This window comes from Geotrypetes seraphini, chromosome 2, assembly GCF_902459505.1.
Source record: "Geotrypetes seraphini chromosome 2, aGeoSer1.1, whole genome shotgun sequence".
Lineage (NCBI taxonomy): Eukaryota > Metazoa > Chordata > Amphibia > Gymnophiona > Dermophiidae > Geotrypetes > Geotrypetes seraphini.
The window spans coordinates 517,707,574-517,735,117 of NC_047085.1; the positions used below are offsets into that span (position 1 = coordinate 517,707,574).

A 27,544-nucleotide genomic window follows, 5' to 3' on the forward strand; every position below is an offset into this window, starting at 1 on the left:
CACAGTTTTACTCTCTACCACCTCTCTCGGAAGCGCATTCCAGGCATCCACTACCCTCTCCGTAAAGTAGAATTTCCTAACATTGCCCCTGAATCTACCACTCCTCAACCTCAAATTATGTCCTCTGGTTTTACCATTTTCCTTTCTCTGGAAAAGATTTTGTCCTACGTTAATACCCTTCAAGTATTTGAACATCTGAATCAAATCTCCCCTATCTCTCCTTTCCTCTAGGGCAGGGGTGCCCAATACATCGATCGTCCGGTAGCTCAGGAAGGCAACTTGAGTCGATCCCAGGCTCCGTGATAGACTCGTGTTGCCGTCCTGATCTACCGGGCCAATCAGCCTTCTTCTGTGGAGGGCCTTTTAGCTGGGAAGTCTGCCCAGCTGTCATCTGCTGCTGCCGCCGCTGCTGAACATTTAAAAAAAAAACCGGCTTGGAGATTTCGGCCCTTAGCGAACTTATGCTCCAGGTTCTAACGTGTGCATGCCGGCTTCTCTTCTCTTCCCTCCGAAACCGGAAGTTATGTCCGGGGAAGGGGGGAGAGAAGGGAAGCCGGCATGCACATGTTGAGAGCCCTGAAGCAAGCGTTCGCTATGGGCTTAGGCGGGAGACAGGTTAGTGAAGCATTTCCTCTTCTTGCTGCCGGGTCCTTCCTACTTTCTGTTTCCGCGAAGGCAGGACTCGGCAGCATTTCCCCCAATAGGTCGATCGCGATGCTGGTCGGCCGAAGCAGGGAGAGCTTGGGGCGGCATCGGCTTTCGGGCCTGTTATTGGTGGCGGTTTGGGTCCTGGTCCCCGATGGCAGTGGCAGTGGCGAGGGCAGGGAGAAAGAAAGAAAAAGACAGAAGGAAAAAAGAGAAACGGAAAAAAACGAAAGGGAGGCAGAGAGAAAAAAAGGGCAGGGAGAGAGGAAGGAAAAGTTGGGGGAGGGAATGAGGTCTGGAGGAGAGGAAGCATACAGGCTAAAAGAAGGGAAGAAAGTTTGGATGCACAGTCAGAAGAAGAAAGTGCAACCAGAGACTCATGAAATCACCAGACAAGGTAGGAAAAATTATTTTATTTTAAATTTAGTGATCAAAATGTGTCTGAATTTATATCTGCTGTCTATATTTTACACTAAGGTCCCCTTTTACTAAACCGCAATAGAGGTTTTTAGCGCAGGGAGCCTATGAGCATCGAGAGCAGCGCTGGGCATTCAGCACAGCTCCCTGCGCTAAAAACTGCTATCGTGGTTTAGTAAAAAGGGAGGGGGTATATTTGTCTATTTTTGTATGGTTGTTACTGAGGTGACAGTGCATAGAGTCATCTGCTTTGACCTTTTTGAAAAACCCTGGAATAGGAATGATAATTAACATTTTCTATGCGTACAGTGTGTTTTGTGTTTTTTTTTTAATTTTATTGTTGGTAGATCATTTTGACTTGGTCATTTCAAAAGTAGCTCGCAAGCCCAAAAAGTGTGGGCACCCCTGCTCTAGGGTATACATATTCAGGGCTTCCAGTCTCTCCTCATACGTCTTCTGGTGCAAGCCTCCTATCATTTTCATCGCCCTACTCTGGACCGCCTCAAATCTTCTTACGTCTTTCGCCAGATACGGTCTCCAAAACTGAACACAATACTTCACGTGGGGCCTTACCTTACCTGTACAGGGGCATCAACACCTTCTTCCTTCTGACTACGCCTCTCTTTATACAGCCCAGCATCCTTCTGGCAGCAGCCACTGCCTTGTCACACTGTTTTTTCGCCTTTAGATCTTCGGACACTATCACCCCAAAGTCCCTCTCCCCATCCGTGCATATCAGCTTCTCTCCTCCCAGCATATACGGTTCCTTCCTATTATTAATCCCCAAATGCATTACTCTGCATTTCTTTGCATTGAATTTTAGTTGCCAAGCATTAGACCATTCCTCTAACTTTTGCAGATCCTTTTTCATATATTATCATATATTCATATATTATCGCAAGGATGTGCTGAGACTGGAGTCGGTGCAAAGAATGGCCACCCAGATGGTCTCGGGACTCAAGGATCTACCATACGAAAAACGGCTTGACAAATTACAGCTATACTCGCTCGAGGAGCGCAGAGAGAGGGGGGACATGATCGAGACGTTCAAGTATCTTACGGGCCGCATCGAGGCGGAGGAAGATATCTTCTTTTTCAAGGGTCCCACGACAACAAGAGGGCATCCGTTGAAAATCAGGGGCGGGAAACTACGAGGTGACACCAGGAAATTCTTTTTCACTGAAAGAGTGGTTGATCGCTGGAATAGTCTTCCACTACAGGTGATTGAGGCCAGCAGCGTGCCTGATTTTAAGGCCAAATGGGATCGGCACATGGGATTTATTCACAGGGCAAAGGTAGGGGAGGGACATTAAGGTGGGCAGACTAGATGGGCCGTGGGCCCTTATCTGCCGTCTATTTCTATGTTTCTATGTTTCTATTCCACTCCCTCTTCGGTGTCTACTCTGTTACAAATCTTGGTATCATCTGCAAAAAGGCACACTTTTCCTTCTAACCCTTCAGCAATGTCACTCACAAACATATTGAACAGGATTGGCCCCAGCACCGAACCCTGAGGGACTCCACTAGTCACCTTTCCTTCCTTCGAGCGACTTCCATTAACCACCACCCTCTGGCGTCTGTCCGACAGCCAGTTTCTGACCCAGTTCACCACTTTGGGTCCTAACTTCAGCCCTTCAAGTTTGTTCAACAGCCTCCTATGAGGAACTGTATCAAAGGCTTTGCTGAAATCCAAGTAAATTAGAAACATAGAAACATAGAAAGATGACGGCAGATAAGGGCCATAGCCCATCAAGTCTGCCCACACCATTCACCCACCCTCTTAAGTCTACTGACCCTTAAAGTACAATAATTATACTGTCATTCTACTGACCCGCCAATTCAAGTCCTAGTGACCCTATCCCTTGGCATTACATCTAGCATATGTCCTCGATCCAGCTCTCTGGTCACCCAAATCAAAAAATTCAATCAGGTTCGTTTGGCATGATTTATCTTTTGTAAAACCATGTTGCCTCGGATCCTGTAACCCATTAGATTCAAGGAAGTACACTATCCTTTCTTTCAGCAACACTTCCATTATTTGCGGGAGGAAGTGACGTCATCCTAGCCCATGGCTGCCTGAATTGTGAGCTCCGTAGGGGCAGCGGTGAAAAAACGGATTTCAAGCTTCCAGCGCTGTGCTAGTTTCGCTACCGAGTCGCTTCTTGGTTGCCATGGAGATGGCGACTCGGAAAAAACTGGATAAGTTTAAATATTTTGGAGTTGGAGGGGAGAAATCGGCGAGTGAAGTGCCGGGAAATCGGCGAGTGAAGTGCTGGAGAGCCGCTCAAGATGGCTGCGGGGCCCTCAATGCCGACGAAGTTGGCAGAGGCAGGAACCAAGGCGCTTCCGTTGGAGCTTGGCGAGGCAGCGCACAAATCTTTTCAGATGTGGTTTCGGGAGCTGAAGGAGGAGATGGTGGGGGTGAGAGTGGATGTGAAGGCAGCATTGGCTGAGCTTCGTGCCGATGTGGGAGAGCTAGGTGCCCGAGTCTCCGCATCTGAGAACCACGTGGAGGAGTTGTCTGCCTCAGTGTCGGGCGTTAAGGAATCTGTGGATCGTACCTCTACAGAGCTACAGGATCTTCAAGCGCAGGTGGAAGATCTGGAGAACAGGTTGCGACGCTGCAATTTGCGCTTTAAAGGAATCCCGGAGGGGGAGGTGTTCCGCGACTGTAAGCTGGTGGTACGCGAGTTTTGCCAAAGTCTCCTCCGTACAGCTGGAGCTGCGGTGCCCGAGGAGATTCAACTACAGAGGGCCCATCGGAGCCTGGGCCAGGTGAGAGGTCCAGGTATTAAGGACATAATAGCTTGCTTTGCTGATTATACCTTGAAGGAGCGGATTTTGCAGGCAGCAAGGCGCCATCCACATTTTTGTTGGAAGTGGGAGTATTTCAAGATCTGGCCTGGTCCACGCTGCAGAAACGTAAGGCATTTAAGGAAGTTACACAGGCCTTGCGTGATGGTGGGCACAAATATCGCTGGCTATTCCCCTTTGGAGTATGGCTTAGTGTCAATGGGAGGTCTCGACGAGTCAAGACGGTGGTAGACGCCTGATCTGCAATGCAAGAGTTGGGCTGTGCAAACATCCCTGAGCGAGTACCTATGCTGGAAGCTGCGAGCACTTCCATGCAGAATGGGGCATGGACTACTGTTTTGCGCTCGGGGAAGCGTTCAACAAAAACAGGGACATGCCCTTGTAGTATTTTTCTACTGGACTCTTTGTGTCAGTTTGGACCTGGAGTATCACTGCGTGGTGTGATGTTTCGGGTTTTTCACTATGTTGTTGGTTTTAGACTTATTGCTGTTTCAGTCTAGCTTACTATACTTTTCTTTCAGCTGTTGTTACTTGCTGTGCCTTAGAATTTGGGAAAGCAGCTTGGGATAGTCACCTGGGGTAGATTTCACTTTCTACGGAGTGGCTGGTCCTTCGCAGCAGGGATCAGCTTACAACAGGAGGGGTGGGGGGGATGGGGGGAAGTGCAGGTAAACTTACTATTGGATCTTGGAATGTCAATGGGATGAACAGTCCAGGTAAACGGAGTATAGTATACGGCGAACTGGTACGCATGAAGTGGGATATTTGTATGCTTCAAGAGACCCATTTGAGGCCCAGGGATTGAGCAGTAGTGGCTCGTGGCCAGTAGGGTGTGATGTTTATGGGACGGTAATGGAATGGATATCAGAACATGACAGTGCAGTATTTTTGTAGAGTTTTTCTACAAAAGGGCTTGGTTTTTCGTATGATTCTGGGTAACTCTAGTTAGATACAAGCATATGTGTTAGTTAAGGCCACCCCCAAATAGAAGCGCACGAAAAATGGGTGAATAAAAATCTGAATATAAATGTGGCCAAGGCCAGAAAAACACACTATAATAATAATAATAATAATAACTTTATTTTTGTATACCGCACTACCACAAAACAGTTCAAAGCGGTTTACAGGTTAAGAGACTGTACATTTACAGCGAAGTTACAGCATATCAGAAAACAGTTCAGATCAATTTATGCAATGCAGGTGCAGAGAATAATTAACAATTATTTGGTATAAACCAGTGAACAATTACAAAATGATCCAATAATTGTTGCATGGGGGTGCAACCGGGGAGGGTAAGGGTAAGGGGGGAGGCGAGGTTGGGATTACTAGTTTGGTAGGGGGGCGGGGGTTAGAGGAATTTATCAAAGAGGTATGTTTTGAGAGATTTCCTGAAGGATTGATAAGTTGGGGCAAGAGAGATGAGAGTGGACAAGCAGTCATTCCATTTGCCAGCTTGGAAAGAGAGGGTCTTGTCGAAAAATCTTTTGCAGATGCATCCTTTTGGGGTGGGGTAGGCAAATAGGTGGGCATTGCGTGTACGGTTAGAGCCTGGGAAGGCGAAGTGGTGTGACAGATATATCGGGGCTGAGCCAGTTAAGGTTTTGAAGCAGAGGCAGGCGAATTTGAAGATGATCCTTGCTTCGAACGGTAGCCAGTGAAGTTTTCTATAGAAAGGGCTAATATGGTCTGACTTTTTGAGCCCATAGATGAGGCGGACGGCGGTGTTCTGGATAAGTCGTAGTCGTTTAATGGTTTTCTTGTAGGAGCCCAGATATATGATGTTGCAGTAATCCAGGGAGTTTAGGATTAGGGATTGGACCAGCAAACTGAAGGTGGGGAAATCAAAGTAATGTTTGATGGAACGGAGTTTCCAGAGGGTGGAAAAGCATTTTTTGACCTGGGTATTAGTGTGATCTTCTAAAGTGAGGCATCGGTCCAGGATGACTCCGAGGATTTTTATAGTGGAATTGATTGGATATGTTAAACCATTAAGTTGCAGGGTGGTGGACGATAGTTTGTGGTTGGGACTTGCAAGGAAGAACTTAGTTTTTTCTGGGTTAAGTTTCAGTTTGAAGCGTGTGGTCCAGTTTTCTACCATGGTGAGGACAGTTGAGATGTATAGTTCTGTCTCATGTGATAGTGAGGTGATGGGTATGATGATTGTAATGTCATCTGCGTAAATATAGGATTTCAGGTTACGGTTCGATAACATGTGTCCCAGTGATGCCATGTAGATATTGAATAGTGACGGGGATAGGGGGGAGCCTTGGGGGACTCCGCAGGGGTTGCTCCATGTATGGGAGAAGGTTCCGTCATTATGGACTTGGTAGGTTCGGTTTTTTAGGAAGCCTGTGAGCCAGGTTAGTACTTGTCCGGAAATGCCAATGGAGTCGAGGCAACTAATCAGAATGTCATGGTCTACTAGGTCGAAGGCACTGCTGAGGTCAAACTGGAGTAACAGTGCGCTGTTTCCCCATGAGAATAGTTGGAGGAGGTGATTGGTTAGTGAGGCTAGAACGGTTTCCGTACTGTAATTAGTGCGGAATCCAGACTGGGAGTCGTGAAGGATGTTAAATTTCTCTAGGTAAGACGTGAGATTGTAATTGACAAGTCCTTCCATGATTTTTAGGAAGAGAGGAATATTGGCGATGGGTCTGTAGTTGGAGGTTACAGAGGGAGATTCTTTGGGGTTTTTGATTATTGGAGATACGAGGATGTGTCCAAGTTCCAGTGGGAAGTGGCCGGTTGACATGCACAGGGTGATCCAGTTGAAGAGTTCCGCTTTGAAGGGGAGGGGGGCATTTTTCATGATGGATGGAGGGCAGTTATCTAGTAGACAGTTGGATTTGGAATATTTTGAGTATAGCTTGAGAAATAGGTTCCAGTCTGGGTTTTTGAAGTGAGACCAGGTCACAGATTAATATAAGGGAAAGTATAATAATATTCTTTTTATGTACTTTGCTATTAGGCTAGATCATGGAGGAAATCGGATATACATGGACTCCATTTTCTGTTTCTTCTGTGTCTGGGACTCCATTTTGTGTTCAGTTTTTTCCAAGTCTTTGTTTAGGCTTCCTAGCATCGTGGTGTTAATTGATACCAGATGTGCCTTAGGCTAGCTAGGAAGAAGTATCCCAAACTAAGATATAACAGGCATTAAATATAAATGAAATACGAGTTATGAATCAAGTTATGAATGTATGGAATGCTTGGGCCCAAGCAAGTGCTGAATGTGTGGTATGAATGGATGTGTAGTATTAAAAATGAAATGGTTTATAAAAAAGAACACTAAAGAAATTCAAAGGGCAACATCTGGAAATAATTAGCAGTCTCTAGCATAGAAAGGGGGAAAAACAGCCCCTCCTTCTCTTCCAGAATAAGATCAATGAAATTTGAAACTGTCAGCTTAGGGAGAGGGGAGAGCAGCCCCTCCTTTTTCCTCCAAGGCTGACAAATTTTCAGCACTGTTTGTAGGTAAGAATGACAAGCAAGCTGACTAATTTTCAGCACCCTTTTTAATAAAAGATTCTCTTAATATACCTTTGTGAAAAGGATAATGTATATTCAGAAATGAATGTAAACAAACGAATATGAGTTCTGAAACTTTTATTTTCTTTGTCTAACTTTAAACACCACCTAGACGCCAGAGGGTGGTGGTTAATGGAAGTCGCTCGAAGGAAGGAAAGGTGACTAGTGGAGTCCCTCAGGGTTCGGTGCTGGGGCCAATCCTGTTCAATATGTATGTAAGTGACATTGCTGAAGGGTTAGAAGGAAAAGTGTGCCTTTTTGCAGATGATACCAAGATTTGTAACAGAGTAGACACCGAAGAGGGAGTGGAAAATATGAAAAAGGATCTGCAAAAGTTAGAGGAATGGTCTAATGCCTGGCAACTAAAATTCAATGCAAAGAAATGCAGAGTAATGCATTTGGGGATTAATAATAGGAAGGAACCGTATATGCTGGGAGGAGAGAAGCTGATATGCACGGACGGGGAGAGGGACCTTGGGGTGATAGTGTCCGAAGATCTAAAGGTGAAAAAACAGTGTGACAAGGCAGTGGCTGCTGCCAGAAGGATTCTGGGCTGTATAAAGAGAGGCGTAGTCAGTAGAAGGAAGAAGGTGTTGATGCCCCTGTACAGGTCATTGGTGAGGCCCCACTTGGAGTATTGTGTTCAGTTTTGGAGACCGTATCTGGCGAAAGACGTAAGAAGACTTGAGGCGGTCCAGAGGAGGGCGACAAAAATGATAGGAGGCTTGCGCCAGAAGACGTATGAGGAGAGACTGGAAGCCCTGAATATGTATACCCTAGAGGAAAGGAGAGACAGGGGAGATATGATTCAGACGTTCAAATACTTAAAGGGTATTAACGTAGAACAAAATCTTTTCCAGAGAAAGGAAAATGGTAAAACCAGAGGACATAATTTGAGGTTGAGGGGTGGTAGATTCAGGGGCAATGTTAGGAAATTCTACTTTACAGAGAGGGTGGTGGATGCCTGGAATGCGCTCCCGAGAGAGGTGGTGGAGAGTAAAACTGTGAATGAGTTCAAAGAAGCGTGGGATGAACACAGAAGATTTAGAATCAGAAAATAATATTAAAGATTGAACTAGGCCAGTTACTGGGCAGACTTGTACGGTCTGTGTCTGTGCATGGCCGTTTGGAGGAGGATGGGCAGGGGAGGGCTTCAATGGCTGGGAGGGTGTAGATGGGCTGGAGTAAGTCTTAACAGAGATTTTGGCAGTTGGAACCCAAGCACAGTACCGGGTAAAGCTTTGGATTCTCGCCCAGAAATAGCTAAGAAGAAAAATAAAAATAAAAATAATAATTTAAATTGAATCAGATTGGGCAGACTGGATGGACCATTCGGGTCTTTATCTGCCGTCATCTACTATGTTACTATGTTACTATGATTGGCTGAGAAGCTGATGATGTCATACTGAGCTAAAGTTATATAATGGGGTGTAGCAAAATATTGAACTGAGCTCGTTATCAGAAGGCCAGCATTTTGGGAACTATAACGATCTCCCGCTAACGTAACTGCTAATGCAATTATGCTTTATTCTTTTGGTTTCATGATTGCAAAATAAACACAATAAAATTACTTTGGTAACTTTACGTTAGCGCCATTTTGCATGTTTCTTTGTTATTTTTCACACCTTGAGTGCAGGTTGGCAGCTTACTTTACAGCTGCAGCTTTGAGTGTGCAGGCATCCAATGCCCATGCTCAGGATGTGGGAGTTTTTACAATCGCCATTTTTTGACCAAGTATGGACACATCAGAGTGGGAAGACTAATAGAAAAGTGGGAGGCTTGGCCATTCTTTCACGCAAGGGATTGGGTTTAGTGGTGCAGCAGATATATCGCGATCCCATGGGGAGATGTCTGGGGCTACAGGGAATACTACAGGGACGCTCCGTTACTGTGATCAATGTTTATGGTCCTAATGAGGGTCAGGCAGCTTTTTATGCCTCTCTTAAAGAGGATTTGGTGAACTTTGTGGTGGGGGTCGGTATATTTGGGGGGAAATTTTAATCTCACTCCTGATGTACAGATGGATCATTCTCAGGGAGGACTACGGCCCTCCTCACGAGCCCGTCGTGCTTTTCTTGCACTGATGTCCTCCTTGGGTCTGATTGATTGTTGGTGCATCCCATCCCAGAGGTCCTATACCCATTATTCTTCTGTGCATAGTTCTTATGCTCGGATTGATAGCCTTTGGACTCATCATAATCAATGGGGGGGGATACTGGCAGCAGAGATAGCCGCTACACATATTTCTGATCATGCCCCAATTTGGGTGGCCTGTACAGGCTTCTGGGACATGGGGGATGCCCGTAGCTTCTGGAGGCTTAATGAGTCATTGTTAAAGAACTCTAAGGTGTTACAAGAGGTGGGGGAGGCTATTGATAGTTATTTACAGTATAATGATAATGAAACGGTTAGTGATTCCATTTTGTGGGATGCTTTAAAAGTAGTAATTCGAGGGGTCTTTATTAAATGGGGTGCTCGCCTCAAGCGAGTGAGAGAAAGCAGGGCTTTATTTCTTAGAGAGCGGTTACTTGATCTGGGCCGCCAGCACCAGAGATCTCAAGATCCTGGAGTGTTTGAACAGCTTCTGAAAGTGCGCCATGAGCTCTCTCTTCTGCAGATGGAGGAAATAGATTTTTATAGACTGCGATTGCGTCAAACCGTGTATGAGTATAGTAAAACTTCCATTATTTTACCAACTACTGAAGTGAGGCTCACTGGCCTGTAGTTTCCTGCTTCATCCCTGTGACCACTTTTATGAATAGGGACCACATCCGCTCTCCTCCAATCCCCAGGAATCACTCCCGTCTCCAGAGATTTGTTGAACAAGTCTTTAATAGGACTCGCCAGAACCTCTCTGAGCTCCCTTAGTATCCTGGGATGGATCCCGTCTGGTCCCATCGCTTTGTCCACCTTCAGTTTTTCAAGTTGTTCATAAACACCCTCCTCCGTGAACGGCGCAGAATCTACTCCATTTTCTTGTGTAACTTTGCCAGACATTCTCAGTTCTTCTCCAGGATTTTCTTCTGTGAACACAGAAGAAAAGTATTTGTTTAGCACATTTGCTTTTTCCTCATCACTCTCCACATATCGGTTCCCAGCATCTTTTAGTTTAGCAATTCCATTTTCCATCTTCCTCCTTTCACTAATATATCTGAAAAAATTTTTGGCTCCCTTTTTTACATTTTTAGCCATTTTTTCTTCCGCCTGTGCTTTCGCCAGACGTATCTCTCTCTTGGCTTCTTTCAGTTTCACCCTGTAGTCCTTTCTGCTCTCCTCTTCTTGCTTTGATGTTGTTTGTACTTTTTCCAGTTTTCATCCGTTTTTGTCCTTTTCCATTCCTTAAACGAAGTCTTCTTGTCTCAGATCGCTTCCTTCACTACTACAGTGAGCCACGCCGGTTCCATGTTCTTTTCCCCCCATCATACCAAGAGGACCCCCCAAAATCAACGTGATTCATTACCCTCCACCACTAGAAATCTACCCATATATCCTCAAATTGCTATCGACGTGTCAATAGAACAGAGTCTATATTTCTTACAAACCCACCCCAATTTTTCCTCATCAGTATCAAGGTAGGCATCTGAGGACTCTTCCAAAACGAAACGAACACCAACCTGGCTACCGTGAACGCCAGGCGAGCCAGCTTGTCTTATCGTCCACCCCTCCAGGTATCACCTCCAATAAGGAAGTTTCTGCTCTCACTGCCATCCGACATTGTAAAAGTTGCCGCACATACCCAAAAACCTGTGTCCAATAACCAGAAGTCTGGGGCACCCCACAACATATGTAAAAATGTGCCCTGCTGGTCGCACCCTTTCCAACAATTATCTGTACACGAAGTATACATCTTGCTAAGCAAGGCTGGCATAATATACCAACACACCAATAGCTTAATGGCATTCTCGACCAACTGTGGTGCCCACCAACATCAGAACTGACATCGGGGGAAGAATTAGGGGCCAGTGGGTGGAATAGCTGCATGCGCAGGCCGTTTTGGAGTTGTGGCAACAGCAAGGGGAATTAAATGGAGCCGGAGAGCGGCAGGAGGTGGCAACGTGTGGCAGGAGTGGTGAGAGGCAGAATCGGCGGTGGGTCGGCTTGGAGGCAGGCGTGGGGAGAGAAGGGGCACTAACGGGACACAGGAAGAAAGAAGAAAAAAGAAAGGGAGGAAGGAAGGGGGCACTAACGGGATACAGGAAGGAAGGAGGGAGGGAGGAAAGAAGGGGGCACTAACTTGTGACATAGGAAGGAGCAACAGAGGGAATAGTAAGGGACAATTGTTGGGCTGAAAGAAAAAAGAAATGGATGCACAGTCAGAAGGAAGTGCAACCAGAGACTAAGGGCTCCTTTTACAAAGGTGCGTTAGGGCCTTAATGCACGGAATAGCGCACGCTAAAATGCCACACGCTTACCGCTACCGCCTCCTTTTAAGTAGGCGGTAATTTTTCAGCTGGTGCGCGCCATTGCTCGCGCTAATCTTGTGCGTGCGCTTAAAACGCTAGCGCACCTTAGTATAAGGAGCCCTAATCAAATCACCAGACAACAAAGGTAGAGAAAATGATTTTACTGTCAAGTTAGTGATCGAAATGCGACAGTTTTGAGAATTTATATCTGCTGTCTATATTTTGCACTATATTAGTCTATAGTGATTACTGAGGTGCCATTGCATATTTTAAAGTCATCTACATTGACCTCTTTGAAGAAAACCTGAATTTAAATGATAATTCCTCTGCATAGAGTGTGCTTTGTGGTTTTTTATTTTGTGGTTACCATTATGTATTAATAAGATTATTATAGAAGCATACATCAACTCACATTGGCTACCAATCCAAGGGAGAATACTATTTAAATTCTACTGTATGTTATTTAAAACCTTAGACGAACACAGCCCAACCGCCTCATGCAAACCAGAACACAGAACAACCGCCTCATGCAAACCACCTCCATCAGACATAGAAAAACACACACTCCTCGATCAAAGAAGTAAAACGGAAAAAACTATACGATGGCCTCCTGGCCACTCAAGCAGCTAAACTAGACAACCAAATCTCCAATCTACTGATAACGACACCAGACTACAAGGGATACAGAAAAGAAATAAAGCCTACATTCTTCAAGAAATTCCTTCCCCCCTCCCTCTTCACGCCACACAGAAACTACATAACCTACTCATTACCTCTCTAGAAAGAACAAATGTTCTTCCATTGTAACCCTACGTTTTTTAATCTCTTTTGTAATCCGCCTTGAACCGCAAGCTTTTATTACACTCAGTACACGTAAATGGCTTGTGTCCTGTGTGGATTATTTTGTGTCTTTTTAGATTCGAAAGCAGAGTGAAGCTTTTATTACACTCAGTACATGTAAATGGTTTGTGTCATGTGTGAATCATTTTGTGTCTTTTTAGAGCTGAAAGCAGAGTGAAGCTTTTATTACATTCAATACAAGTAAATGGCTTTTGTCCTGAGTGGATTATTTTGTGACTGTTTAGATTTGAAAGCTGAGTGAAGCTTTTATTACACTCAGTACATGTAAATGGCTTGTGTCCTGTGTGGATCACTTTGTGTCTTTTTAGAGCTGAAAGCCAAGAAAAGCTTTTATTACACTCAGTACATGTAAATGGCTTTTGTCCTGTGTGAATCATTTTGTGACTTTTTAGAACTGAAAGCAGAGTGAAGCTTTTATTACACTCAGTACATGTAAATGGTTTGTACCCTGTGTGGATCACTTTGTGTCTTGTTAGAGCTGAATGCCAAGAAAAGCTTTTATTACACTCACTACATGTAAATGGCTTGTGTCCTGTGTGGATTATTTTGTGTCTTTTTAGATACGAAAGCCGAGTGAAGCTTTTTTTACACTCAGTACATATAAATGGTTTGTGTCCTGTGTGAATCATTTTGTGACTTTTTAGAGCTGAAAGCAGAGTGAAGCTTTTATTACACTCAGTACATGGAAATGGTTTGTGTCCTGTGTGGATCATTTTGTGTCTTTTTAGATACGAAAGTCGAGTGAAGCTTTTATTACACTCAGAACATGTAAATGGCTTGTGTCCTGTGTGGATCATTTTGTGACTTTTTAGATACGAAAGTCGAGTGAAGCTTTTATTACACTCAGAACATGTAAATGGCTTGTGTCCTGTGTGGATCATTTTGTGTCTTTTTAGATACGAAAGCCGAGTGAAGCTTTTATTACACTCAGAACATGTAAATGGCTTGTGTCCTGTGTGGATTATTTTGTGTCTTTTTAGATACGAAAGCCGAGTGAAGCTTTTATTACACTCAGTACATGTAAATGGCTTGTGTCCTGTGTGAATCATTTTGTGACTTTTTAGATACGAAAGCCGAGTGAAGCTTTTATTACACTCAGAACATGTAAATGGCTTGTGTCCTGTGTGGATTATTTTGTGTCTTTTTAGATACGAAAGCCGAGTGAAGCTTTTTTTACACTCAGTACATGTAAATGGCTTGTGTCCTGTGTGAATCATTTTGTGACTTTTTAGAACTGAAAGCAGAGTGAAGCTTTTATTATGCTCAGTAGATGGAAATGGTTTCTTATTTTTATGACCCCTTTTGTGCATTTGGAGTAGTTTCTGGTACGTTTTTCTTTTCCTCTTGCTATGGTGGGATTCAGAAGTCACTTTATCACTATTACTAATTTTGGAGGGTCTCTGGTTCTCAGGGCTGTTACTGAGCTCCCTGTCATTTCTCTCACACTGAAGGTCTCTATCCATTGAGTCTTCTGCAGGGTCTCTCTGTTCCCTTGATTCCTGCTTACAATTCTTTGTGTTAATAATTTCAGGCGTCTGGGAAATATTCTCATAGATGTTTTCTGACTGTGTTTGGATTTCCTCCATTTCCACAGGACGTTCTCCTTGATTCTCAATTCTCTTCCAGTCATGTCGGTTCTGATGATCTGCTAGATATAAACAGAAGATATTTCTCATGAGTTAGAAAACAGCAGTAATTTCTAAGATACTCTTAAACCTGTGTATAATGAGGAAAGATATCCTCGCATATGGGTGACGTCATCGACGGTGACCGGATGCGGACGCCTCACAAGCAGGCTTGCTTGAAGAAACTCAAAGTTTCGAGTCGTCCGCACCGCGCATGCATGAGTGCCAGCATAGGGCGCGTCTCCTCAGTTCAGATAGCTAGCAGAGAAGCCAACCAGGGGAGGTGGGTGGGTTGTGAGAATAGCTGCCTGCTGTCCCTGGATAACAACAGTTACGGTAAGTAACTGTGCTTTATCCCAGGACAAGCAGGCAGGTATTCTCACATATGGGTGACCTCCAAGCTAAACAGAATGGGATGGTGGGAGTGTTGGCAAGTTAGGAGAATAAATTTTGTAATAGTGTTTGGCCAAACTGTCCATCCCGTCTGGAGAAAGTATCCAGACAATAGTGAGAAGTGAAGGTATGAACCAAGGACCAAGTAGCAGCTCTACAAATTTCCTCTATAGGTATAGATCTGAGGAAAGCTACTGAAGCTGCCATAGCTCGAACCTTATGGGCTGTGACTTTTACTGTGAAGGGTTAATATAGTCTGGGCATAGCAGAATGAGATACAAGCCGCCATCCAATTGGAGATGGTACGCTTAGAAATAGGATGGCCCCACTTATTGGGATCGAAGGAGACAAAAAGTTGAGGAGCTGTTCTGTGTGGTTTGGTGCATTCTAAATAGAAGGCCAAAGCACGTTTACAGTCCAGAGTATGAAGAGCAACTTCTCTAGGATGAGAAAAAGGCTTTGGAAAAAACACTGGAAGAACAATGGATTGGTTGAGATGAAATTCCTGAGACCACTTAGGGAGGAATTTAGAATGAGTACGAAGAACCACTTTGTCATGATGGAACACTGTGAACGGTGGATCAGCAACTAAAGCGTGCAGCTCACTAACTCGTCGAGCAGAAGTGAGGGCTATGAGAAACACAACTTTCCAAGTGAGATACTTCAGGTGAGCCTTATCAATTGGTTCAAATGGAGGCTTCAAAAAGCCTTCAGAGACTCCAGCAGATCCAGAACACTGCGGCTAAACTAATCTTCGCAAAAAGCAAATTTGACCACGTCTCCCCGCTTCTGTCTAAGCTTCACTGGCTCCCAGTAATCCTTAGGGTTCACTACAAATGTGCCTGCCTAACCTTCAAGTCTCTACACGGTCTTTTTCCATTATCATGGAATCCTCTAATCCCAACACCACCAGATCCACTCAAAAATTCAAACTATCCTTCCCCTCATTAAAAGGCATATTCCATGCAGGAAAATTAGGGACTTCTCTCTTCTTCAGGATCACCGAACTCTGGAACAGCTTTACTACCCCGCTTCGAAGCCTGACCTCCCTCCAACTCTTCCGAAAACATTTGAAAACTTGGCTTTTCTCTAAAATGCAATGACCCCTCCTTCATCGATATACGAAGTCCCTCTAAACTTCTCTCTCTAAGTCCTTCTACTTTTCATTGTAGTCCCTTTCTATACCAACTCCTGTAAACCGTGTCGAGCTCTACTTCTGTGGAGATGATGCGGTATACAAACTTAAGGTTTAGTTTAGTTTAAGGACAACATTGAGGTCACAAACCACAGGAGGCGGTTTGAGAGGAGGTTTGACATTGAAAAATCCTTGCATGAATCTGGAAACCACTGGATGAGCAAAGAGGGGTTTCCCTTCAATAGACTGATGGAAAGCCGCAATTGCACTGAGATGGACTTGTGAGGCCAGAATTGGATAAGTGCAAAAGGTAGTCCAAAACAGAAGATAAGGAGGAATGCTGAGGCTCCTTATGATAAGAAAAACACCACGTAGAAAATCTAGTCCACTTTTGGTGACAGCATTGTCTAGTGGTAGACTTCCTAGAGGCTTCTAAAACATCTCTTACAGATTGAGAAAACTGAAGAGGGGTTATGTTGAGAGGTACCAAGCTGTCAGGTGTAGAGACTGCAGGTTGGGATGAAGAAGAGATCCTTGACTCTGTGTAGAAGGTATGGCTCCCTGCTGCTGAGTTGAAGTAGAAGGGAGTACCAAGGTTGTCTCGGCCACCGAGGAGCAATTAGAATCATGGTGGCATGATCGTTCTTCAACTTGACCAGAGTCTTGAGAATGAGAGGGAATGGAGGGAATGCATAGAGGAAAAGATTCGACCATTCCAAAAGAAAAGCATTTGCCTCGAGGCGATGAGGAGAGTATATCCTGGAGCAGAATTGAGGCAGTTTGTAGTTGTGGGGAGCTGCAAAGAGGTCTATTTGATGCGTTCCCCACAGTGAGAAAAAAAAATGTGATGAAGAGGGGCGAATGGAGTGTCCATTCGTGAGGCTGCAGGAGACGACTCAAGTTGTCTGCCAAGCAATTCTTCGCCCCTTGAATGTAGACAGCTTTGAGGAAGGTGTTGTGGTGGATTGCCCAGTCTCAAACCTTCAGAGCTTCTTGATAAAGGGAGGCAGACCCTGTCCCTCCCCGTTTGTTGACATAGTACATGGCGACTTGGTTGTCCGTCCGAATGAGGACTACTTGGTCGTGAAGCAGATGTTGAAAAGCATTGAGAGCTTTGAGGATCGTTCTGAGTTCCAACAGATTGATATGACACTGACGATCCGTACTGGTCCATAGGCCTTGAGTACGGAGACCATCGAGATGAGTGCCCCAAGTGTAGGTTGAAGAGTCTGTCGTGAGGACCTTCTGATGGGGGGGCATTTGAAAAGCAAGCCTCTGGAAAGATTGGAAGAGAGAATCCACCAACAGAGAGACTACTTCAATGAAGGTGAAGGAGTGACTGAGATGTGTTGAGAAGAAGGGTCACAAACTTGCGTCCATTGAGATGCCAGGGTCCACTGAGGAATTCTAAGGTGAAGTCTGGCAAAAGGAGTCACGTGTACTGTGGAGGCCCTGTGACCCAGAAGTACCATCATGTGTCTCGCTGAGATGGAAGAGCGGGAAGACACTGTATGACAGAGTTGAAGAAGAGCTTCCAGATGTTGTTGTGGAAGGAATGCTCTGAGTTGGACAGTGTCCAGAACAGCTCTAATGAACTGTAGATTCTGTGAGGGCTGAAGTTGAGATTTGGGAAAGTTGATTTTGAATCCCAGACTTTGTAGGAATCAGGTAGTCTGTTGGGTCACTACAATATCCCCTTGAGATGTGGAATCTTTGATGAGCCAGTCGTTTAGGTAGGGAAATACCTGAAGACCATGATTCCGTAGAGCTGGTGCTACTACTACCAGGCACTTGGTGAACACTCTGGGAGACGAGGCCGGCTGAAGGGTAGTACTCTGTATTGAAAATGCAGATTCCCACCTGAAATCTGAGGTACTGACGGGAGGCTGGATGAATGGGGATATGAGTGTAGGCCTCCTTGAGATCCAGAGAGCATAACCCGTTGATCTGCTCGAGAAGGGGATAAAGGGATGCCAGGGACAACATGCAAAACTTTTCTTTGATTTGAAATTTGTTGAGAGCCCTGAGATCCAGAATGGGTCGCAGATCGCCCGTCTTCTTCGGAACAAGGAAGTAACGGGAGTAAAATCCCCTGTTCTGCTGTTCCAAGGGAACTGGTTCGATGGCATGGAGACAAAGCAGAGCTTGAGCTTCCTGAAGAAGAAGGGCGGTCTGTTGAAAGTACCCAGAAGTCGGATGTAATTATCGTCCATCGGTAGTAGAAATGATGGAGACGACCTCCTATAGGGAGAAAATGAGACAGAGTCAGAACGGTGGCGGTTATGCTCTGTTTTAAACAGTCAAAAAGGCTGAGTAGCCTGAGGTGCAGCAGAAGGTTGAGGTTTCTGTTGTTTCTGAGGCTGCTGTTTTTTTAGAGGAGGGCGATTATAAGGAGTCGTCCTCGGAGGAAAACGCCGCTGATAGATAGGAGCAGGGCGTGCAGGTTTTACAGGAGCTGGCTTTGGCTTGGGTCTGACAATAGAAGCAAAGGATATCTCATGGTCAGACAATTTCTTGGTGGCTGCCTCGATGGATTCATCGAAGAGGTCATTGCCGTCACAAGGGATATTAGGCAAGCGGTCTGGAAGATTAGGGTCCATGTCAATGGTACGAAGCCAAGTAAGACAACGCATAGCCACAGAACAAGCAGCTGCCCGGGCAGACAACTCGAAGATGACTGCAGGAGATGTAATCTGAGTTCCAGATAAGTCAAAAACTTTGGCAATAGAGAAATAAGGAATTAAAAATAAGTGATGAATTGAAAATTATAATTGAGGACTTTAGAGGATATCATGCGACGTCCGAATTTGTCCATAGTTTTCCCATCCCTTCCAGGAGGAACGGAGGCATAAACCTTGGAAGGATGGAACCTCTACAAGGACGATTTGACAAGCAGGGATTGATGAGATAACTGTGAGTTGTGAAACCCTTTGCGATGCACAGTTTTATACCTAGAGTCCAAGCAACTTTTGCTGACTTACGTCGGACATTTACTTTACCACCTAATGATTTGTTTGCATATTACCAAATCCGACATTACATTCAGTCTCTTCCGGCGCACCATCTTGAGGAAGATAACAGGGAGGCTCTTTCAGAATTCTTTAGCCTTTCTGCACAACAGCGGATTCCGCTTCGATTTCACATAGTGGGGATCCGAGATGGGCACTCTGGCCCCAACTTGGACATTTTAGCGGCAACATGGGCTGAGGACTTGCACTGCACGTTAACGGCCCAACAGATACAGAGGACGCTGAAAAATATTCTGAAGGTGTCTCCTAATATTGTCCACTGGGAAATGCAGTTAAAAATTGTTTTGAGACTCTATATCCCGCCGGAACGAGCAGCCCGGATGGGGATTACTACAATCCATTCTTGCCCGAAATGTGCACATGCTCACGCATCATTGGGACATATGCTTTGGAATTGTCCCAAAATTCAACAGTTCTGGCAACAATTAGGGCACTATATCACGCGGCTTTGGCGGAGGCGTTGGCTCCCACAACCGACAGCATTATTTGGACTTTATAATATAGCCACGCCCAAACCCAAAGGAATGTCAGCTTTTGTCACTAGAGTGCTTTTGATGGGGAAGAAAGCAATTCTTACTAACTGGCTGTCCCGGGAACCCCCTTCCTACGCTCAATGGAGAGCGTTGATGATTGTTCATGCAACGCTGGAGCGGAGACTAGTGGGAGATTTGGATCATGGACCGGGCCGCAGCTTCTGTCAGATCTGGGAATGCTTCTGGCAGGACCTCACACCATATGCTCGCAGTAGACTCTTAAATTGTTAGGACTATCTTACACTCTCAGCCATAGTAGTGGCATTGGACTTTTGGGGAGGGGAGGGAAGGGAGGGATGGGGGGAGGGGATGAACTTGCACTGTTCTTTTTTGGATTTGTATGCAACTTCTATTTGTACATTCTGGTTGAAATAATAAAAATCATTTGAACATACCTAGAGTCCAATTTTCCTGGAACAGCTGGTATGGAAAAAGGTGTTGCCATGCATCGACCAAAAGTCTGATTCAAAAGCTTATGAAGTGGAAGCTTAAGAGACTCTGCCAGAGGTTGAGGAAGAGGCATGACTTCTAGGTACTCCTTAGAGTATTTGGAGCCAGTATCTAATTGAAGATCCAAGTCCACAGCCATCTGACAAACCTGTTGCACTTCTTCGAGGGGATAAGCGAACATTTGAACAAAGGTGACCCCATAGACATGGTATACCTGGACTTCCAGAAAGCCTTCGACAAGGTACCTCACGAGCGCCTACTAAGGAAACTGTGGAACCACGGGGTGGAAGGGGACATACACAGATGGATCAGAAACTGGCTGGCGAACAGGAAACAGAGGGTAGGAATAAAGGGACACTATTCTGACTGGAAAGGGGTCACGAGTGGTGTCCCACAAGGGTCAGTGCTGGGACCACTGCTATTCAATATATTTATTAATGACTTGGAAACAGAGACAAAGTGCGAAGTTATAAAATTTGCGGATGACACAAAACTCTCCGTCAAGGTTAGATCTGTAGAGGAATGTAAAGAACTTCAAAGGGACCTGAACAAACTGAGTGAGTGGGCAAATAAATGGCAGATGAGCTTCAATGTAGAGAACTGTAAAGTTATGCACATAGGGAAAGGGAACCCGATGTACAGTTACACGATGGGGGAGATAATATTGGAGGAAGGCAACCTAGAAAAGGACTTGGGGGTTTTGGTGGATAAAACAATAAAACCGGCGGCACAATGCGCAGCCGCCTCAAAAAAAGCGAACAGAATGTTGGGCATTATCAAAAAAGGTATCACTACCAGAACCAAGCAAGTTATCCTCCCGCTGTATAGGGCGATGGTGCGACCGCATCTGGAGTACTGCATTCAGTACTGGTCGCCATACCTTAAGAAGGATATGGCGATACTCGAGAGGGTCCAGAGAAGAGCAACAAAAATGATAAAGGGCATGGAAAACCTCTCATATGCTGAGAGGCTGGAGAAGCTGGGTCTCTTTTTCCTGGAAAAGCGGAGACTTAGAGGGGATATGATAGAAACTTATAAGATCATGAAGGGTATAGCGAAGGTAGAGAGGGACAGATTCTTCAGATTGGCGGGGGCAACAAAACTAGAGGGCGGGCACTCAAAAAAATTGAAAGGAGATAGGTTCAGAACAAATACTAGGAAGTTCTTCTTCACTCAGAGGGTGGTGGACACCTGGAATGCGCTTCCAGAGGAGGTGGTAGAGCAGAGTACGACTTTGGGTTTCAAAAAGGGACTGGACGAGTTCCTGAAGGAAAAGGGGATCCAGGGGTACAATTAGAGGGTTACTATACAGTACAAAATGCTTTAGAGTAATAGATCACTACAGGTCATTGACCTAGGGGGCCCCGCGGGAGCAGACTGCTGGGCATGATGGACCTATGGTCTGACTCGGCAGAGGCAATGCTTATGTGCTTAAAAGATGAGAAAGATAGCAGATCTGCTAATGCTTTGCCTCAAGAAGGACTCGAGAACGTCGAGGCAGCCTTGGTCGAAGATGAAGCTTCGGCAGGAAAAAAGGCATCAAAGGAATATGGTGACTTGGACGAGGCAATCGAAACCAGGACATCCTTGAGGTCAGGCATTGGAGACCTCGAACGAGGAGTCGGTGGTCTAGTCGAGGTTGGAGTAGATCGAGGCTTAGTGGAAGAAGGTATTTCTTTAGAAGAAGAACTATGCCTGGAAGGATGCCTCGAAGAAGGCCTCAATCGTCGATGAGAACTGTGCCTGGAAGCAGATCTTGAAGATTGAGGAGGCTTTGCCTCGGAGATGGAAGCAGCCGATGGTATCAACGAATGTATGGGACTGGAGGCTGTAGATCGAAGCTCCAGAGGCTTAGTGGAGGAACCTCGATGCACTCCCAAAGACTCTGCTCCTTGTATAGAGTGTGAAGATTCCTTCCGAGGTACTTGCAAAGAATCTGCTCCTTGCAGTACGTGCACTGATGCCAGACCAGACACTTGCAGAGACTCTGCTCCTTGCAAAGTGTGTGGAAGGTCAGCCTGAGGCATTGGAAGCGGCTCGACCTCGCAGGAGACTGCTGAATGCCCAGGCTGGATAAGAGGAAGTATCGTCGGTATCATATTAGTAAGGAACTGAATGAACTGCTTCTCCAACATGGTCTGGAAAGCAGCCGTCAAGGAGGATACCACGTCTGAAACCGGACCACCTGCCTTGGCTGGAGGTTCCTTCGAGGTAGTGTGAGTGTGCTTCAACTTGGAAGTCGTAGGCACTTTAATCACTACCGCTGGAACCGATTGCTGAGCTATCTGACCTGAGGAAACAGGGGAAGATACAGCAGATGTCTTCGAAGAAAGAGCCGCTGCAAACGAAGGTCTGATGAGGGTCAAGGTGAAAACAGTAGAAGCAGGAGGAACTTCGGTAGGAGTCAAGGCTGAGGTCGCCTTTGAAGTCGAGGTATCAGTAGAAGATTCCATCTCAAAGAGTTTGTCCACCAAAATACGACAATTGAAAGCTCGAGACTGAAGCATAGAACAGCGCAGGCACGACCTAGGATGATGTTTCGGCCCAAGGCACTTGAGGCAGCAACGGTGTGGGTCCGTAAGAGAGAACGTGTGCTGGCACTTGCTACACCTCTTGAAGCCCGTGACAGGCCGGGACATAGAAGTGAAAATAGCCACCGCAAGATTGAAGCTCTCAGGCTGTGGCCGAGCGGCCTGTCCCGGAAAACGGACGGAAGAGGAAATTTTTTTTTTTTAAACTGAAAATAAAAAAAAATAAGAACCGCGATTTGCGAGGAAAAAAGTTACAAACCGCAGTTCAGAAAAGGCACAAGTAATGAAATTAACGCAGAGAGTCAAAGACGGACTTCTCGGCTCCGCGGAAAACTGAGAACTGAGGAGACGTGCCCTACGCTGGGCGGGAAGGCACTCGTGCATGCGCAGTGCGGGCGACTCGAAACTTCGAGTTTCTTCAAGCAAGTCTGCTTGTGAAACGTCCACATCTGGGCTCCGTCAATGACATCACCCATATGTGAGAATACCTACCTGCTTGTCCTGGGATAAAAAAAAAAAAAATCACGAATTTGTGAAACCGCGTGTGGACACCGCGAATGGGGAGGGGGAAGTGTATGTCAATCGGCTCACCTTTATCCACATGTTTATTCACACCTTCAAAGCAAATTAGTGAGGCAAAATCTCCTTCAGCTGAACCCATGCTGACTGTCTCATTAAATCATGTTTGTCTACATGGTCCACAATTTTAGTTTTCATAATCATTTTCACCATTTTGCCTGGCAATTAAGTCAGGCTTACTGGTCTGTAATTTCCCGGATCTGCCCTGGAACCTATGTCCGTCGGGCCAATAGTAAAACTCTTTTCTCTTAAGAACATAAGAATAGCCTTACTGGGCCAGACCAATGATCCATCAAGCCCAGTAGCTCATTCTCACGGTGGCCTATCCAAGTGCCTTGAACCTGGCCGAAACCCAAGGAGTAGCAACATTCCATGCTACCGATCTAGGACAAGCAGTGGCTTCCTCCATGTCTTTCTCAATAACAGACTATGGACTTTTCCTCCAGGAAATTGTCCAAACCTTTCTTAAAACCAGTTACACTATCCGCTCTTACCACAACCTTTGGCAATGTGTTCCAGAGCTTGACTATTCTGAGTGAAAAAATATTTCCTCTTATTGGTTTTAAAAGTATTTTCCTGTAACTTCATCAAGTGTCCCCTCATCTTTGTAATTTTTGACAGAGTGAAAAATCGTTCCACTTTTACCCATTCTTGGCCCCAGAATCATGAGATCTCTGCTACTTAAATCTTAAGGGACAACACTGCTAATCCCTTGTCAAGGCTATCTTTGAAGAAATCCAGTACAGACAAGATTGGGTCTTTACCCAGCTCTAACCTTTCTTTGCTGCACCAATGTTGAAATGTCTCCCAGGCCTTGGGATACACCGAAGCAGTCATCGGCTTTATGGTTCTAAGCAGAGAAGCAATGACTACTTCTGAATATTCTTTTTGGACTAGCACTGCGCATTCAAGAGCCATACCTTAAGACAAAAGTGTCTGGATCTTAAAGGGCCATCAACCCTTGCAAGAGCAAGTCTGGATGCACCTGGAGTGTGACACTTTGCTCTCTCTGTAGGAGTACAAGATTACATTACATTACATTACATTACATTACATTACATTAGGGATTTCTATTCCGCCATTACCTTGCGGTTCAAGGCGGATTACAAAAGGTTAATTTAAAAAAGAAAACAGAGTTACAATGATTAGCTAGAGAGGTAAGTTGTAGATCTTAAGAACATACCATGGGCGCCTGGGCCAATCTGGTGGGACTAGAACCACCATTTGCTATTCGACGGATCACCAGGCCTATCATGGGCTAGGACAGGAACATGTACAGTAGGCTGGGTCTCTGGTCATGGTTAAACCAGGGTGTCTAGCCCTGCACTTCCAGCTTTGCATCTTCGGCCGAAGAACAGACTTGCCTTTTTGATTTTTGCCGTTGCCATGAGGTCGAAGTTCGAATGACTCCATACTTTCCCCATGGTCTGGAACGCTATCAGAGACAATGACCACTCTCCCGGGTCTAATGTCTGTCTGCTGAGATAATTTGGTTGAAACTGTCTACCCCGGCCACAGCCGGATCACACGCAGGTGAGATTCTGACCTCGTGCCCGAGTCATGTGCTCCTAGTGCCTCCCTGCCTGTTGATATAAACCACTGTCATGGCATTCTCTGACTACTTTGCCCTCCAGAAAGGACTGCAGATGTTGAATGGCTCGCGGGTCCAGCTTGTTGATAGGATGTCCCAGGAATCGATCTGGAGCCACCAACTTATGCTGCTTCAGGCTGCCTCTGTCCAAGGGAGTGCAACTTGTAGGGACTCTCTCTGAAGTGACCAGAAAGACAACAAGGCATCCCAGGGCACCACCTCTATTGTGGCCACTATCGAACCAAGGACATGGAGTTAATGCCAAGCAGTGGGCGTTAGTTGGTCAACAGGTCTGTAATTTGACCTTGATACTTCTGTTTGTGTGCTTCTGGAAGAAAGACGCGGCCTTCTGCCATATTGATCAAGACCCACAGATATTCCAGGGACTGTGCTGGAACTAGGCCGCTCTTTCGAAAGATCACAATCCATCCAAGACTCTGCAACATCTCCACAACTTCTGCAACCGCTTTTTCTTTTTTACTGTTTTCTTTTCAATTTAGCAAATGAAAACAAAGAAAAACAATACACACTTCACCAAGCAAATATCACAATAAGAATAATACAAGCATATGATAACAATGATAACCCAAAATATAAAAGTATAAATAAATACCCCCCGCAATCATATCACCCACAAAATCATACAATAAAGAGCATCAAAAAGAGCAAACTGGTACTACTACAAAGAAAAAATATATTAAGAGGTTGAAGATGCAGATTCCAGTGCAAATGAATGTCCCAAACTTTATGAAAGGCTTGTAGATGTCCATATTTAGAAGAAAAAACACAATTTGTTCAAAAAACTAATAGTCATATAAATAGAGAACAAATTGATATCAAGTGCTCAAAATATTTAATTTATCGGATGCTCACAATTTCTGTTTAAACTATTGGTGCATGAACATAAGGAGGCATAGCCCCTGATGAAACCGAGTGTGAAACGGTTGGGAAGCCGTCGGGCATGAAAGATAAGTGCCTTCCTTTCATAGCACCTTATGCACTTTATATACTGATCGGGGTAGCGGCGAGAGTAGGCTCCGCCCACCCCCACCGCATCAGAGGTCGCTTCAGTGCCCAGGCTCCCCCTTAAAGAGGCAGACCGCGGCGGCGTTCTAACTTGCTTGTTTCTTTACTTACAGGATCGGGAGGCAGAAGGGAGATAGCCAGGGCTGAGAGGAGACACAAGGGCAGCAAGGCAGAGGACAGGATCCAGCCAGGAGGGGTGGAAGACTGATCGGGGTAGCGGCGAGAGTAGGCTCCGCCCACCCCCACCGCATCAGAGGTCGCTTCAGTGCCCAGACTCCCCCTTAAAAGGGAGCGAGCCAACGGCACGCGGCGAAGGCGAGCGGCAAAGGCGCTCACCTTAGCGAGGGCGCCTTTGCGAAGGAGCCGAGAGAAGGAGCCAGGGGTCCAGGCTGCTCAGCAGCAAATTCAATCTTCAATCTTCTTAAATAACTAAAAAAAAAAAAAAAATTTCTTTTTCTTTCTTCTATACTCATTATTTGTTTTCTCTCTACTTCACCTAGCTACACGTCGGGCACACTCTAGCGCACCAAGGAACTTTAGTCACAAGGAAGGAATAATGGAGGCAGCAGAAGGCCATAACATAAGAACATAAGAACATAAGAACTGCCATCTCCGGATCAGACCCATGGTCCATCGAGTCCGGCGATCCGCACACGCGGAGGCCCAGTCAGGTATACACCTGATGTAGTTTTACCACCCATATCCCTCTATGCCTCTCATAAGGAGATGTGCATCTAATTTGCCTTTGAATCCTAGCACAGTGGATTCCTTAATAACCTCCTGTGGAAGAGCATTCCAGGCGTTCACCACTCGCTGCGTAAAGCAGAACCTCCTGACATTTGTCCTGGACTTGTCCCCCCTTAGCTTTAAACCATGTCCTCTTGTCCGTGTCACGTTGGACAATGTAAATAATTTGTTTTTCTGCTCTATTTTATCGATGTCTTTCAGTATTTTGAACGTCTCTATCATGTCCCCTCGCAGCCTCCTCTTCTCAAGGGAGAACAGTCCTAGTTTCTTGAGTCGTTCCTCATATTCCAAGTTCTCCATACCTCTTATTAGCTTCGTTGCTCTTCTCTGCACCCTTTCCAGCAGTTTTATATCCCTCTTTAGTTTGGGAGACCAATGTTGGACACAGTATTCCAAGTGTGGTCTGACCATTGCTCTATAAAGTGGCATTATGACTTTCTCCGATCTGCTCATGATTCCTTTCTTTATCATTCCTAACATTCTGTTCGCTTTCTTTGCCGCTGCCGCGCATTGTGCCGACGGCTTCAGGGTCCTATCTATCAGTACACCCAGGTCCCTTTCTTGTTCGCTCTTACCCAGAGTTGCTCCTGACATTCTATACTCGTGTTCCTTATTCTTACTGCCTAAATGCATTACTTTGCATTTCTCCACGTTGAACTTCATCTGCCATTGCTCTGCCCATTTCTCTAACTGATACAAGTCGCTCTGGAGTTCTTCGCTATCTTTCTGCGTTCTGATTGTCCGGCATAGCTTTGTGTCGTCTGCAAACTTAATGATCTCACTGGATATTCCGTCTTCAAGGTCATTGATATAAATGTTAAATAGGATCGGCCCAAGTACCGAGCCCTGGGGCACACCACTAGTCACTTTCTCCCAGTCTGAGAACTTCCCATTTATGCCCACTCTCTGCTTCCTGTTTTCCAGCCATTTGCCTATCCACCTGTGTATATCTCCCTCTATTCCATGGCATTGTAGTTTCCTGAGAAGTCTTTCATGCGGAACTTTGTCGAATGCCTTCTGGAAGTCCAAATATATTATGTCCACCGGCATTCCACTATCAATTTGCTTGTTCACGGTCTCAAAAAATTGAAGCAAATTCGTTAAACATGATTTCCCTTTCCTGAACCCATGTTGACTGGGTTTCAGCAAATCGTGTATATCTAAGTGCCGGACTATGCTATCCTTGATCAGTGCTTCAACCATCTTTCCAGGGACAGACGTTAGGCTCACAGGTCTG

The 27,544-nt window shown here is 45.4% G+C and overlaps 1 protein-coding gene across 1 annotated transcript in view; it reads right to left on the reverse strand.

Annotated features, from left to right (window-relative positions):
* LOC117355019 overlaps nt 1–27,544 on the reverse strand; it is a 287,124-nt gene that overhangs the window by 226,509 nt on the left and 33,071 nt on the right. The window contains exon 4 of the mRNA XM_033932966.1: nt 14,176–14,316. Within this exon, the coding sequence (XP_033788857.1) occupies nt 14,176–14,316 (141 nt within the window). The remainder of the gene's footprint in view (nt 1–14,175; nt 14,317–27,544) is intronic.